Source organism: Egretta garzetta, unplaced genomic scaffold, assembly GCF_000687185.1.
Source record: "Egretta garzetta isolate BGI_Z169 unplaced genomic scaffold, ASM68718v1 scaffold330, whole genome shotgun sequence".
NCBI lineage: Eukaryota > Metazoa > Chordata > Aves > Pelecaniformes > Ardeidae > Egretta > Egretta garzetta.
The window spans coordinates 715,361-730,707 of record NW_009258275.1 but is presented as its reverse complement, the minus strand read 5'-3'; the positions used below and the strand labels follow the sequence as shown (position 1 = coordinate 730,707).

At 49.9% G+C, this 15,347-nt stretch overlaps 3 protein-coding genes across 5 annotated transcripts in view; 1 reads left to right on the top strand and 2 right to left on the bottom strand.

Annotated features, from left to right (window-relative positions):
- Positions 1-1,176, bottom strand: part of NAA25 (N-alpha-acetyltransferase 25, NatB auxiliary subunit) — a 30,308-nt gene extending 29,132 nt beyond the window's left edge. For both annotated transcript variants that reach the window (XM_035891525.1, XM_009636040.2), the window contains exon 1: positions 247-1,176. The gene's annotated coding sequence lies outside the window, so the exon portion shown is untranslated. The remainder of the gene's footprint in view (positions 1-246) is intronic.
- TRAFD1 (TRAF-type zinc finger domain containing 1) lies at positions 7-11,073 on the top strand. Of its 2 annotated transcripts, XM_035891537.1 has the most exons (11): positions 7-79; positions 1,440-1,575; positions 1,649-1,702; positions 2,897-3,170; positions 4,164-4,433; positions 5,169-5,242; positions 5,439-5,654; positions 7,763-7,889; positions 8,202-8,508; positions 9,534-9,606; positions 9,860-11,069. In XM_035891537.1, exons 1-11 carry the CDS (start codon positions 30-32, stop codon positions 9,902-9,904), a joined length of 1,626 nt encoding a protein of 541 aa, XP_035747430.1. In that variant the 5' UTR covers positions 7-29; the 3' UTR covers positions 9,905-11,069. The 2 variants fall into 2 exon arrangements, with proteins under 2 accessions (XP_035747430.1, XP_035747436.1); XM_035891543.1 differs by lacking the exon at positions 9,534-9,606 and having other exon boundaries at positions 9,860-11,073.
- A 1,269-nt stretch (positions 11,074-12,342) lies between these two features.
- Positions 12,343-15,347, bottom strand: part of HECTD4 (HECT domain E3 ubiquitin protein ligase 4) — an 89,993-nt gene continuing 86,988 nt past the window's right edge. Inside the window, exons 75-76 of the mRNA XM_035891665.1 lie at positions 14,931-15,153; positions 12,343-14,178 (exon numbers count right to left, since the gene is read on the bottom strand). Of these exons, the coding sequence (XP_035747558.1) occupies positions 14,042-14,178; positions 14,931-15,153 (360 nt within the window). The 3' untranslated portion in view covers positions 12,343-14,041. The remainder of the gene's footprint in view (positions 14,179-14,930; positions 15,154-15,347) is intronic.

The window sequence follows — 15,347 nt, the reverse complement described above, 5'->3', positions numbered from 1 at the left end:
GTGCCTGTCCCTCCGCCCCGGACAAAACCATGGCGATAGCTGCAGTCAGCGAGGCGGAGACCCGGCTGTGCGGCAACTGGTAAGAAACGAAACCGGATTGCGCCGGGGCCTGTCCTTCGGGCCGGCAGGCTCGGGGGTTAGGTAAACGAGCGGTATCTATTCCCTTGAAACGCTGTGAGACACCGGAAGGTGCAAATAAACAGCGAACATACCGTCTTTTTATAAACGTTTGGGGTTTGGCTTTACCTTCTCAAGTGTTAACGTCTTGTAATTTCCCCAACCGTTGCTCCAGTTTCGGATTTAACGGGCAACTAGATGGAAACCGAAGCATTCCCACAGAAATAAGAGACCAGATTTTCAGCGGGGTACATGTGAAGAACGGGATTCCGAGTGTTTGTAGCGGCGGTGTGGCTGGGGAGCAGAGATGCAAAAATAGCACTGGGCACATAGTGTGGTGGTGGTTGTTTCTCTTTGATAACAGTTCTCTTTCTTCACAAGCTCCAGCGTTGGTAGTGCATTTACTGATAATGATGTAATCTCAGAAGTTGCATCATCTTGAATACAAGCAACTGCAGAAATTAGCTTTTTTTTTATTTATTTTTCCTCAGAGAGACGTGGGAATCCATAGGTTTCTTGCAACGTTAGTCTGGTTTGTTTGCAAGCAGTGAGTGTGGCAGTTCAGGTGCTGCTCTTGGGCTTCCTTGCTTTGCCAGGCTCTTGGCTGCTTGGGATCTGGCGAGGGAGGAAACGGCACAGCCGTAGCGTTTGTCCTTTCTGACACAGAAGGCACTAAGCAATAGGTTATAAAGTGAATTTTGGTGGTTTGAAGGCCGATTTCTTGTGTGCGGGGCAGAGGGGAACGATGCATCCATCTAGAAATGATGTTACCTGCTTGAGGCAGGAGGAAGGGCTAAGCTCCTAGTGCCTCAGTTCTTTTTACACCTTTTGTGTTTGTAAAGCCTTGCATCCTCCTCAAGAGAGGAAAATGGGTACCGTAGAAAGGAGGTGAATTGGGGAATTTTGGCTACAGAGTAATATGGTTGCTGCTATCGTTCCCTGAGCAGATCTGGCTTAACAGGATCTGTTATTTATTTGCCTGTCAGAGCCAAGTTATTTTCAGGAAGAAACTTTTATCTTCTCCGATTAGTTTATTAACTTCACCCTGGTGAATTTGTCTTTTGCATAAGGAGGTAAACCCACCTTGATTTTTATCTTAATGCAGTGTGAAAACTGTGACCTTTGCATGCTATATACGTTAATGTCCCAACTATGAAGGAACATGGAAGCCTGGTTGGGCTTGCCTTTCTCTTCCGTTACTTAGTTCTCTAACCCGTGAATTCATAGAAAGCTTTCTTAGGATTTTTTTTTTTTTTTAATGAAAAACTGCTTGAAATTGTCAGTGTATTTTCTGAAAAGTAACCTCTGTGACTTTCTTGTAGCAAAAAGGATGTTCCTGTTGCTAATTTCATCATGCATGAAATCCACTGTAGCAGAAACATCGAAGTGTGCCGTTACTGCAGTGACTTAATCCCAAAGTCTGAAATGAAGAACCATATTGAGTCTGAACACGTGCAGGTGCGAAACAGGTTCCTCCTCTAAAATTACTGACTTCTATGGCAATTAATCTAACGAGGTCTCTTCGTTGTAGGTTACCTGCAAGTGTGGAATGAAGATAGAAAAACGTCTCTTCGAGGATCACGAGGTTGGTGGACTTTATGTACTTCCAAGACACTTGGAAGATGCTCTGCGGTATTTCCAAGCACCGGTTCCAGAGCCTTTCTGTCAGCCAAGACCTGGATTCCAGCCTGTGATTGATGCATCCTTTTTATTGGACCATGCGTTCTAAATTCACGCCCTCTGACAGAACGTGGCTGGAAAGGGCCTTAAAGTGGTGGAGCCTGCCCTTATAAAAGGGGTGTCTGTGATAATCGGTGATTTTGCCCTTATTAGAGATGAAGATGAGAAACGATAGGCTGCTTCAAAAGTGCAGACTACCATTAACTTGACTTTTTTCATTCCTTTAACCTTACGCGTTTCTGACCCTGCTGCAGTCATTGTGTGAGTTTTAATAACTCATTGTGTCCAAACAGACTTTTAAAATAACTCGTAAAATAAACTAAAATGGGGCACAGCGGGATTTTCTGAGTTTCTGAATCCAGTTGGCTGCTGTCACGGGCAATCTTGATAGAAATGTCAGTACCTTCCCTTCCAATGGACTCATTTAAAGGCGGCCCTGGAAGTGCTTATCAGTGAGTAAAAGAGGATTTTCTTTGATGATATGTCCAGTTCAAAACCCTGGAAGTAGCTTATCCTGCACGTTTGCGTGTAGCTCTTTTAGTTTTGTTTATAAAGCAAATGCTGATTTATTATTGCAGCATCTGCGATTATAACATGTATTTCACCTATGTTTAACTCCTTTTGAGGGGCAACTTAACCTGTCATTCAGTGTAGGGATAGGGAAAAGAACACAGGCAAGCAATTCTTGCTGAGTAGTAAACGTGCTGTAAATCTGTTCCCTAATATAACACACGCTAACGTGTTTTTAGCAGTGCTCAGTGAAATGTGAGTAGTACTGGATGTCAAGACCGTATGTAAAAAGCTAACTTCAAAAAGCACCCTGTGAATCTGCTGTCCAAATGTTTGTTAGAGATTTAAAAAATAAAACGTTCTGAGTATTCAGAGTGCTTCAGCTGGTATGTTTATGACCACACAGCTTATACAACACGCTGTTCTTCTGTGTATCGCACAGTATCTGATTTTGGGCTGTTCTTTAGCGTAGCTTTGGGTCTGGCTAAAGGAACAACAGGCCACTCAACTCTTGAGCAAACTGAGAACCTGCCTCCACCTTTGCCTCAGTCTTCCATATGCGAAGAATAATCCCTCCTTCTTTTTCCAGGCGTCAGCGTGCCCTCTGCGTCCTGCCGTCTGCCAGTACTGTGACATACAGCTCACTTTCAACAACCTCCAGGACCATGAAATTTACTGCGGAGCTAGGACTGAGAGATGCGGTGGGTGCGGACGTAACGTCATGCTGAAAGATCTCAAAGAGCATCCGCGAGCCTGTGGGCGAGAGGTGACGCGAGTAAGAGGAAGCAGAGCAGTGCCTCGCTTTGAGGATGAGGATGCAGATTTGCACGCCCTTGGAGACATTAGGAACCGACTGAGATCAGGTAACTATGCTGGGCCTTTGCGGAGAATGCCCAGGGTGCTGGAAAAGGAGATTTATAGCAGCTGTGCAGGAGACAAAACACTTAGGGACGTTAGCAAAAGAAATGTTTCAGCAGCACAGAGAAATCAAAAGAGGAATAATTGGCTTCTAATGGGTGTTTGGCAGCCGATCCAAGTATAAGGTTTTGTAATTGCTTTCTGTGAATAACGAAAGCTCCAGAGGCAATGTGAGTAGGACTATTTTTCCATGGAATAGAACTGCAAAGGTACAAGCCAGCTGTGTAGAGGACTGCTGAGGTGCCCAGTGTGAAAGCCCAGCCCACTGCCTGTTCTTTTGTCTCAAAGTATCTAGCTTAAAAATTGGAGTTGTTTTCTCACTGCAAATCCTGTCTGTTTTCATTCAGTGGCTGCACTCTGCTCCAGTTAAGTAGACAGGTAGGCAAGATCTGGATGTGGGTTCGCATAGGTGGTGCTGGGCATTTCTGCAGTAACATCCCTGTAGCTTTCCTACCAGAAAAGATGCCATGGTTTTCTTCTGTACGTGTCCAATTCCCACCCTTGTCAAATGTAGTATCGTTAAAAGGAAGTTGTTTTCCCGTCGATATACTGAAGAAACAAAGCTGAAGTGTTTCATCCTTGTGAAAGGGCTGAGACTACAGAATATTAATCGGACCTTGTCCACAGTGTAGGTCACAGAAGGTTCCTCAGTGACTTCGTAAAGCTCCCAGGAAGCTTAAGTTCAAGCTTTTGGAGTAAGAGGAATGACTTTCTTCTTTTTCTTCTTTTTTGCTTGTTACAAACAAAAATAGGATGAGCGTTTTCCTTCTTCCTCCTGAATTTGATACAGGTGTCCTAGGCTTTGAAACACTTGACCTCCATGAGTGTCCACGTGTGCATGGGTGAAACCCTCGTGCTTGAGCTAGTCTAATGCACAGAAGTGAACTGCTTGTTGCAGGCTTAATGTGCTCTCAATTCATGATATTTATCTTTTGAAGAGGATGAACTGGAGCAGCTGGAGAGAAATGAAGACGCTCATTCTTCACTTTATGAAGAGTGGAACGCCGATTTAGACTACGTGTTGGCTCTTAGCCTGCAAAATGAGAATAATCCTCACGATAATTCTGCAGCTGAAATTCCCAGTGACTTCTGGGAAAACTACTACGCCAAAGAGTCCGTGCCATCGGCCCGTCTTAAAGAAACAGACAAGTCAAATATCTTCTCCTGTGACTCCTTAGTGTCTTTTAGCACGTCAAGCCATGTAAAAAGTAAGTATAAATGCTGCTGTGGTGGGTTTTTTTCCTTTAAAGTTTGAGAGAATGGAGAAGGAAAGAGAGTGTTCTTGGACTGGGCATGCCAAAGATTATCTGGGCATTTTAAAATGTCACAATGAGTCTCTTTGAGACCCCCTCTAAATCATTTTTAGATAATTAATATGCAGGAGTTTAGATGCTCTATGAGTACCAGTCTTCCTTCCTTTCTTAAATTTTATCTTCTGCTTCCTCAAAACTTAGCACTATTAATGTTTAAAAGAGTTTTTCAAAGAGGTATTACTTACGCAAGACAGCAAGGGGAGAAGAAATAAAAGCTGCAGGGAATATCTGACCTTGGTCGGTGGCGAGAGCTTCATAACAACTGAGTAGGTGACAACTTTCTTGCTGAAGTAAACATGAAAGGGAGGATCTGGGGGAGACCTGTAGTGCCAGCTTATTTTGAAAGGAGAAATGGATTTATTGAAGGCAGTAATAGGCTTTTTTACCGGACCGATCTATCTTTGAGCCCAGAACATTGTTCTCGCTCTGGCTGACATGAATTTGCTTATGTGAAACTCAGCGGGTGGGAGCAGCGTAACTGTTTCCTCAGCATTTGCTCCGGTGGCTGTCCTGTGGCACCAAACAGGAGCCTGTTGCTTAGGAATTTTGAAGATAAGTCGATCCGACTGCATCAGACTTCTCTGCAGTAGAGGACATAACCATTACTTACAACCGTTACTTGTTTTGCAGACGACGAGATCATCATGTTGCCCTGTGAATTTTGTGAGGAGCTCTACCCTGCTGACGATCTGATTCTTCACCAGGTTTAGTACTTTCTTGTGTTGTACCTCAGGGGTTGCAGTAAAGACTTTTTTCTGCCACCGTGACTGAACAAAGGCACGGTCTTCACCCTGGTGATGCTGTCAGAACTCTGGCAATTGTGTCTCTGCAAAGCACGGGTTTTAAAGTCCATCTATGCTCAACAGGAGAGCTAACTTTTCTGTGTTGCTTACATCACAGACAGGTTGTAACCCAGCAAGTGCCTTTGCCTCGTTCAGTAAAAGAAGTTCTCCTCCAAATCCACGAGAGCACGATGGTCTGCGTGCCGTCAGGTCCAGAAGCTGTAGGTCTCTCTCTTCGTCCCAGCCCCGAGCTGTCCAGGCAGAAAGAAACGTCATGATTCCCTGTGAATTTTGTGGCATCCAGCTAGAAGAGGAGACGCTCTTTCATCATCAGGTATTAAGCAGAACTTGATCTGTCGTATCCCATGAAGTTGTTCAAGAGCGACGCCAAGTCCTGCGGCCTCCCCTTGTGGCACGTTTCAGGAATCCAACTAACTGTCCCCTGTGTCATACCTTCCTAAACAAAGCCCCTTGGGTGCCATCTCAATCGTTGTGGTGTGCTGAGACTCTTGCTGAAAAATAAAGATTATTTTTGAAAGCCCTTATAACGAAAGCCAAACAATAAGCCCTGAAATGGCACGGTATAAATGTTTGACTTGTGCATAAAAATCGTGTTGAAACCAGGATGTATGAGTCACAGCTAAGGGGGGGGAGAGGAGCGGAAGCGCCTGCGTAGGTAAGGGCAAGTAGGCAACAGAGACCACGAATCTAGGAGGTGGAGGAATGTCTCTGAGGGCAGATGTAAAGAGAGAGAGAAAGGGTAAGCACGAACATATCTGAAGCTCAGCCTAAGAGAGAAGCGGTGGGTTTATGAAATGATGGGTGCTGCAGGGTGCTTCCTAGGGCATTCTGGTTTGTCTATGCGTTGCTGTCTGATGCGTCCAATACGGAAAGAATGCCAGGTCTTGGTACTGCTGAAGCTGTTCCTGCTTTTTGAGAATGCTGGACAGATACCAGCTAGACTGCTTGGTGCTTTAATGCTTCTGTACCCCTGAAGAGCAGATTTGGGGAGAGGTGTGCACGTGGAAGGGACAAATTCCTCTGGAATTTGCTGCTATTGCAGACAGGTTACGAAACTGCTGGACTTGCTCGTTTTCTGTTTCACAGCTGAAGGAACTGGGAAGTTAACAGTTCCCGCAGTCCTGACTAACAAACAAGTGAAGCTGTGTTTTGTTTGTTTGTTTTTCTAGGCTTTTTCCTGTTGATAGTAAATTCAGTATTAATAGAAATGAGGTCTGATAAAGTGTCATAGCTTATCCTATGCTAAATAGTAGTGCTTGACACTAAGGAGAAGTCCCCTCCTCCTCCCATTGCAGTTGGCTGTTGGGAGACTTCACGTTTTTTTCCCTTACCCTGTCTAACTCTTTTGGAAATGCAGAATGCAGAGGCTGCTTTATCTACAAGCTTAGAATCACAGAAGGTTTTGGGTTGGAAGGGACCCCCAGAGGTCCCCCAGCCCAACCCCCCTGCAGGAGCAGGGACACCTTGAACCACATCAGGTTGCTCACAGCCCCGTCCAACCTGGCCTGGAATGTTCCCAGGGATGGGGCCTCCACCCCCTCTCTGGGCAACCTGTTCCAGTGTTTTACCACCCTCATTGTAAAGAATTTCTTCCTTATATCTAGTCTAAACCTACCCTGGTTTAGTTTAAAACCATCACTCCTTGTCCTGTCACATAATATTTTGGGTGATGTTTGCGTACGATCATCAGGACTTGTTAAGAATTAGTGATGGGAGCTGAGTTGCCACAATACAGTTTGTTTGCCAACCTCGAAAAGGACGCCCTGTATTTAAAGTTTCGTGTTCCATGTAGTAGTCTTGGTATCTGACAAAGGTGACAAATGTTTTCCTTTCTAGTTCATATCTTTGTTTGGTGTCCTATGGGTTTCTGTCTTTGTGTTTTGTTGTTCCTTGACATCATTAACCTGCAGAAAAAGGTGACTTTGTAACAAGGATGGTCCACAGGGGCACTTGAAATCACTTTTAACTTGATTTTTGTCCTCGGATTTGGTTTTTACGATGGCACCGATACCAGGTCGATATCGGGAACTTGATCAGAGTTACCGTGGTGGTACTTCAGGGCTGCTTTCCCCACGCTTGGGACTGGCGTTGCAGGGTCATTTTTAGGTGTGGAGGCAGAAGGCTGAACAGGGGAGCGTCTGGTTGTTGGCTGGCAGCGAGGCCCCGGGTACAGGGTGGTTCTGTGCAGCACGACTGGCTCACACTCCCAGCTCTGTTTTTGCTTAGGTCCTGTGGTAGCTCCTGATTATTCCCAAGCCTCGTGTAAGAGAAAACGTGGGTGTCGGCAAGCGCTGTCTGCCTCTTTCTGAAAACAATTCCCTACTGACCTTAATCTTTCTGAGGGGGGATGCTCCGCAGTGTTTTTACAGGAATAAGTCTAACAAGCTGTTGTTTAAACAGTCAATGTATGTTTTGCTTTAGCACCACTGTGATCTGCGCCCGGCCAGCCCAGCAGCCGGCTTTCCATCTCGGCAGCCGCTGTCTCCTCGAGGCAACGGAGAGAGAAGGGAATCACCAGAGCTGGCTCGGAGACGAATCAGGCATCAAGGTGTGGGCAAAACACAGACTTAGGCAGGCTCTTTTCCTTCACATCCACAGGAGCCCTGTGCGTGCTCCAGGCTGAATAGGTGTCGTTACCCTGTTCCGTCTCCAAAATTTAAAAGCCCTCAGTCCCCTACCGTTGGCCTATCTTTACGCAAGAAAGATTAAATCACTGAAACTCAGTATCCTCAAAGATCTTGGTTATGAAGCCCGATGCTGCAGGGATGGAAGTGGGGTCTAGTTTTGCTGTCTGGGTGGTCTCTAATGTCTCGTGCTGCATTTACAATTCCTATTGAGCGCTGCTTTCTTGTCCTCTCAGGAGATGTTTCTCCTCGGTGCACAGAAGGCTTTGGGCAGCAGAGGCCCAGCTATCCTGCACGAGGGACCAAGTCACTGAATAATGTGGCAAACACCAGGAACGCGCCGTTGTCCTCTTCAGCGAGAGCTCGGGACGCTCCCGACTCGAGAGGGAAGCCCAGGAAGGTGGCTGGCGCTGAGGGGAGGCCGAAGAACAGAGGTGCAAGTGAATCTGCAGGGGGGACAACGCCACGTGCGAGACCTACTCAGAACTTCCACTCAGAAGCCTTCACCTCCAGCTTCTCGAGAACTTCTCCAGCCCAACCCAGGTAACGCCTTTCTCTTCTGTTCCAGGCAGCCGCGCGGGGCCTGCTCTAGAGCGTACGGGATCGGCGGCGCCGTGTGAGCAAGTTTTGCTCTGCCGAAAGCGGAGGGCACAGCCTTAGGCCTGGCAGCAGCCCGGCAGCAGGGGTAGTGACAAATGGATTCCGGTCCCCTGCCTCACTTCCTGATGGTGCAAACCTGGATCCCCTGGTATTTGCCTGTGGCTGAAAGGGTTTCACTGGGCTGAATTTGGCTGGTGCTGATCTGAGTTTCAAACAGCAGAGTTAGGCTTTTATATCAAAACAGAACGGACAGAATGGTCGCTGGGAGGCAAGGCAGGATAATGCCTTGTTGTCCATCCAGGGTAGCGCGCTCAGCTTGGCTTTTCTCTTTGCTCCATCAAAACTCTAACGTGCATAAGCTTAAACCGAAACCCAGAAGTTCCTGTGCGGTGCCTTTGTGGCTCATCACCTGCTGCTTTCATTGCTCCGCTCAGCTCGTGTTACCGCCAGCCTGAATCGCCTGTTGGGTTGTGTTTGGGTTTTTCTAGCTGCAGTGCAGTGCATGTTACTGAACCTGAGGGCAGCTGACTGGGATAGGGTTCTTCTGCTACACAATCTGGCCTTGAATGTTTCCAGGGATGGGGCCTCCACTACCTCTCTGGGCAACCTGTTCCAGTGTTTTACCACCCTCATTGTAAAAAATTTCTTCCTTACCTCTAGCCTGAACCTACCCTGTTCTAGTTTAAAACCATTTCCCCTTGTCCTAACACAGCTGGCCCTACTAAAAAGACGTTCCCCATCTTTCCTATAGGCCCCCTTTAGGTACTGGAAGGCCGCAATCAGGTCTCCCCGTAGCCTTCTTTTCTCCAGACTGAACAAGCCCAACTCTCTCAGGAGAAGGAGGAAGGGCTGCTTCCTCCACCTCCTGGAGTGTCCCTGGTGTGCGGGAGCTGTCTTTGCGCCGCAGGAGGAGCACAGAAGGGCGTAGGCTTGCGCCAGCTGAAAGTGTCCCTGCTCTTCTTCCGCAGCACCAGCAACGGGGGAGCACGGAGCCTCGGGGCGGCGGATGGCCCGCTCGGCTTCAGGCGCAGGAACACCAAGGTAGGGAGGGGAGCGGTGCCTCGCGCCGTGAGCGGCGTGCCAGAGGAAGCTCCTGGGTTGTTCCCCTCGGGTGGGTGCCCGGGGGAGCCTGCCAGCCGCCTCTCTTTTCGCAGTGGTTGTGCCAGGATGATGAGCTTATTTTATAATCCTTCCTGCCTCAGGGAGGTTTGTATCGATTGGTTTGTATCAAACCCAGCATTTTTACTACTTTTTTTTTTTTTTTTTTTTTTTTTCCCCTCCCCCTTCCCTTTAGGCAAAAGCCCAGCGCCCAGCACCTGGTCACCCAGAGGAGAAGTGAGCCACCACTTTGGGAAAACGCGCTTGGCACGCCGCACCCTACCCCTGTGTGCTCTGGTACTTACCCGAGCGCAAGTACATTCCCCTGTCGCCAGCTCATTGATGACCAGCTATGAATTTAAATTTTTATAGGCAGTGATAATTTTTTATATACGTATGTATTTTTAATTTGGGAGAGTATACTACAGGTTTTTACTCCTCTGGTCTGGACCAGCAACATCCCAAGCCAGCAAGCGCACTTCTGCCTTGGGAACCACCTGGGTCCTGGCTCCATCACACCCCGTGAAGAGAGAAAAGAGAATTTTTTTTGTGGCGCTGATCTTCATGCCCGTGCCCTGCTGCTCCCGCGCACGGCGGTGGCCATTCCAGAGCCAGCCAACGGTAGATGGGAAGCAAAACCGCGGGGGGGGAGCGCTGGCCCTGGGAGCTTGCCCCCGGCCCTGCTGCTCGGCTGGAGAACACCCAGCCCGGCCCCTGCAGCAGCAAGAGCCGAAGGGGGGGGGACCGGGGGCGTCACCCCCGTCCCTGCAGCTCAGCCTGTTCCTAAAGCGTCGTGGTGTGCAGCAGCAGGGTGTGCGCCTCCGGCTGCACCTCACGGGTTGGTACAGGATGGGCCCAGGCCCCAGAGGGGGAGTATGAGGGCCGGGGGAGAAGGGCCGAGCCCGGGGCTGTGTTGTAAAACGCTTTTTACTGCTGTGTTAGTCCGTGCTTTTTAAATGCCTTGGAATAAAATTTATCCCGTGCTGTCCCCAAGCGCTGTGCCGCGAAGCGCTCTTACGGGAGGGTTGGGGGATCAGCTGGCGCGGGTGGTGGGTACGTTTGTCACCCCACACCGAGCCTTAATGTGTGTTCCCCATTAGTGCCTGCCTCAGGGCTTTGGGCATTTGCTCTCCCAGAGCTGTTTCAGCCCGTGTGGCGCGGCGTGAGGGGAGGGGTAAGGCAGGAGCTGGCCAGGCTGGTCTGGGCTGATGCCCCTGGGCAAGCTCTAATGGCCCGGGGCCAGCAGATGGCACCAGCAGGGCTCATTCGCCCCACGCTGGCTCCCCCCCACCCAGGCTGCAGCATGGCTGACTGACCATGGCCCAACTGCTCTTGGTTTTTAAAAGAAAGACATTTTACGGCCGCTTCCACCAAATGTAAGCATTTATTTTTACAAGAAAAGCAGGATAAAGGTATTTAAAAAAAAAAAACGAAACCAAACCAACAACCAACCAGGGAGCGCCCAACCTTGCAGTGGCATTTCTGGGGAGAAGGGCTCTGGCAAGGCCAGGGGAGCTACGCTGGCTTTTCGGGGGGGGGTGGGGGTTAACGGGTGCCTGGTTCGGGAGCTGTGAGGATGAAGAAGAGCGGGGTGCCCAGCTGACACCATGGCTTGGGCTGCACAAGTCCTCGGGCGTGCGCCGCCCTCCCCGCTAAGAGACACATCAGCCACCTTGTGCTTGCTTTCCCTTTTGTACAAAATATTTACACATCTGTGCCAAGTAAATACAACCGCCAGCGTGTCGGCCCGTAAAGCAGGACTGAAGCGCAGAGAACCTGCACCTTCACTTCTAGCGACTCTAATCCTCGTCAGTGGAGGGTTTTGGTAATGATTTCCAGCCCCAAAGAAGGACACAAAACATGGCGGGGATGTTGAGAATCTCCTTTATGCGCGTGTACACCGGGTGGCCAAGAGCACTTAACAGGGCAATGCTGCATAGGGGACCGAGATGGACACAGACCAAGCGAGAGCCAAGACCCAGCTCCAGAATTTTTCCATGGTTTAGTATAATTTTACATTCTGCATGAATATATATTTTAAAAAAAAAAATAATAATCACAAACCAATCTTTGCTTTGACAGACGAGCCCGTTACAGACAATGTCAAGTTCATTTAAAGCACGAGGAAGTACTGATGATTAGAAAAGCTTTAATTAAAAGGCCATTTGAGCTGCAGCGGAGCCACTGCAGCGCTTCCTTCCTAGGTAAGCTGAAACAAACCCAGCCAAACCCTGCCCCCCGCCCCCCAGCACCATCTCCCGCAGGGCTCATGCCAGTCCTCAGAAAAACCCAGCGGCGCCGCGGGTTGTTTACTGGCGTGACTTTGTTCCTGCGGAAGCCTCGTTTACACAGCAAGGTGTAAAACAGCCTCGACGGAAAGTTTGTTATTTGTAATCATAAATAATTCATTGTAATAAATACGTATCAGGTAACTTTACAGCCCGCGGTTCAGGGCCGAGACGCAGCCGCGTTCCGCGCAGAGGCGCGCTCTGGCAGGAGCGGAGGGCAGTAGCAGCGGGGTTTACTCAGAACCCGGGGCCATGCAGAGATCCCAGACCCCCGCCAGCACCGCGAGCCCACCCAAAGCACTCGGGGCTTGGAACGGGCGACGTCGACCCAAGCCAAACCCTTGGTCCAAGCGCCAGGAAGAAACCCCCAACAGCAGCGTTGTCAGCGACGAGGGACAAGATTGAGGAGTCAACATTCGCCCCGCGCCTCTCTGCGCCTGCGGCGGGGGAGCAGCCTTCCTCCCCACGGGGGCTGGGGGCTCCGGCCGCCAACGACGAGCGCTACAACTGCCATTCGCTCCCAGGAGAACACGGATTCACAGGCTGGGCCTGGCCTTTCGCTCTTCCTCACACCTTCCAAGCACCGCACACTCGTCACGCCCAATATTCACAAGAATGTACAATAAATACAGCTTCTTCACTCCCGCGCCCACTGACGAGCCCGATGGGTGTACGCCGTCTTCCAGAGAGACATGTAACACTGACGGCGAAGTACCGCCGCACGCGCGCCATCGCAGACCTCGCCTGGGGCCGCGCACGCGAAGCGCAGGGGAAGGGAAAGGACCAAGCCCGGCCGCCATTCCAGCACCTTCGCCGCCGTTCCTGAGCACACAGGTTGATTCCCAGGCATGCGCCGGGCTCCAAGTCCTCCACCAAGCCACGCTGTGCTTTTCAACCCGCCCGGCGCGGGGCAACCGCTTGTGTAGGAGTAAGGGAAGATGCACATGGCGCTTCGAGACCACCCCAGAACGTCTTTCCCCAAGAGGCGGAAGTTAAACTTGGAGAATTGCTCTCTTTCCACAGTCTGCTCTTAGCTTTCCACACAAAATAGCAGCTTTGCTCTTCAAAGGCGGCGTTTTGTACCTTCCCCCCGCCTCGTCCTCCTCCCGGGCGTCACATTTTGAGGATAATTCACTCTTAGATCGAAAGAGCATTTCTGAGTACAAAAATGAGTCCCAGGTGTTGGACCACACGCTGGCGATTCCGAAAGCTTGTTCGGAAACAGGATAAAGTCACCGCTTAAAAGCTGAGCTGTGGTATCTTACACCATTACAGAGAGAAGCCATTTTGTTGCTGCTAATATTTTAATTACAATAAATTATCTTGTTACTAAGCAAAGCAGAACATTCAAGAACATCTAGGGCAAGAACCCAACTGAATTGCGGCCCTTTCACTGTTCTTTCAGTCTTCCTCGTGGAGAGCGCCGACCTGAACCCCCCGATGAGCTCCGGCAGCCACCCGTGTGCTTGCTCACAGTTTAAAAAGTTGCAAGAAAATGGTGGAAACACAAACATGCGGCTCGGCAGCGCGTCTTCTGCTCCAAAACTCACCCAACGCTAGAAATTCTGCGCGGTCTCCGCCGGCGACGGAAGAGGTACCGTGCTCTGCTCCTGCCGGCGCCCAGCAGCGATCCCCTCCCCACACCCCATTCCCTCCATTTTTGTACTCAAAAATGTTTCAGGGCAGAGCGACCTCCGAGCCTTCACCTCCGAGCGCTCCCCGACTCCAAACGCCCTCGCTTTTGTGGTGTTTGCATGGGTAAGGTCGTTCTAAATTACAAAATTAGAAATGTACATGTTTCAAGGTTTTTCAAAATTAAATTATACACAAACCGGTCTTTACTAAACTATCCTACAAATATTCCACAAACAAGGCAGCAAAAGAACCAGTCCACCACAAAGTCTACAAATACAAAATGTTAAGTCTTCCAGTAATTATTGTAACGGGAACAAAAGTTCAGAAAATAAATCAACCTCCGGCTCGCCACACAGTGTTACAGGAGGTATTTTTATGTGAATTGCAGGGTTTCCAATGTTAGCGGAGCCACGAAACACCCCGGGCAGTCACCTCCAGGCAGCCCCTTCTCCCGCTCAGCCGCTGAGCGGATCCTCCCGGTAGTGGATGGCGTATCGGAGCTTTTCCAGCATTATGTCCAGCGAGGAGTACTGAGGAAGTTTGATCATGAACATGCACGTTTCGACACGGATGTACCGAGAGTCCGGAGAACCTGGGCGGGGGGAGAAGCACCAGGCAGGGTTGGAGCGCGCCCTGCGCTTCCCACCTGCCTCTCCCGTGGCAGCCCTCCCCCTCGCCCCCCCGTCCCGTACCAAGAAGCATCAAAAAAAAATAAAATCCCTGCCCGTAACTGCACCTCTTGACCCTGAAACACCGCTGTGCTGCTCAGGCAGTCCTCAGGCCGATGGCTTTCCGACAGTTCGAGCATTTTGGAAGCACACTAGGCGAACGCTACACAAAATCTCTTATTGTCTCTAGAGGGCAGTGGTCTAAGTACTGAAAGTTTATTTTAAATACGTTTTTAACGTGGTTTAAACCCAAGTTCGCTCTCTTCTTATTTACAGCCCTACCTACCCGCCTCTCTTCCACCATTTAATGGTTTGAAGCTGCGCCAGGGCAGGTTTAGGTTAGATATTAGGAAAAACTTCTTCCCCAAAAGGGCTGTCAGGCTCTGGAAGGGGCTGCCCAGGGAGGGGGTCGAGTCCCCATCCCTGGGGGGATTTAAAAGCAGGAGAGATGAGGGGCTTAGGGACAGGGTTTAGTGGTGGGATGGCAGGGTTAGGGCAACGGTTGGACTCGATGATCTTAAAGGGCTTTTCCAACCAAAGCGATTCTATGATTCTATGATTAATTACTAAGCATTAAATACACTTTGAAATTAAAGAGAACGGGGAGCCGAAGCTAGCGCCACGCCGCCAGCAGCGCGGATTTTCTTTGCCTGCGGGGGGCAGAGGGCAAACGCACCTGCAGCTCCGTCGGGGGGCGCTATTTTCATGGGGTAGGGCGGGACGTGGGCAGTGTCAGGGCCCCCGTCTTTGCAGGGGCAGGTGAAGGGGATTCGCTCCTGGTTACAGGCGAACTTTATGAACTTGCAGAGCTCCTCCTGAGTGAACATCTCCAACGCGCTCCAGAAAAACTCGATGTGCTGATCTGTCTCCATCAAGCCCACCTGGTACATGGTGTGTGCCTACGAGAGAAGAGAGCCAGACGGCCGCGCCGCTTTCTCCTCCCTTCGTGGATCTTCCCCGCTCACACTCCAAGAGGAGCGGAGGGGAGGGTAACACCACCCCTCTCCCCCCCTTCCCAAAACCAAGAGGAAATCCAGCCGTGCAAGAGCCCACCAGCTGCCGTAACAGGCTCGCCCTCCCCCCCCCCCCCCGC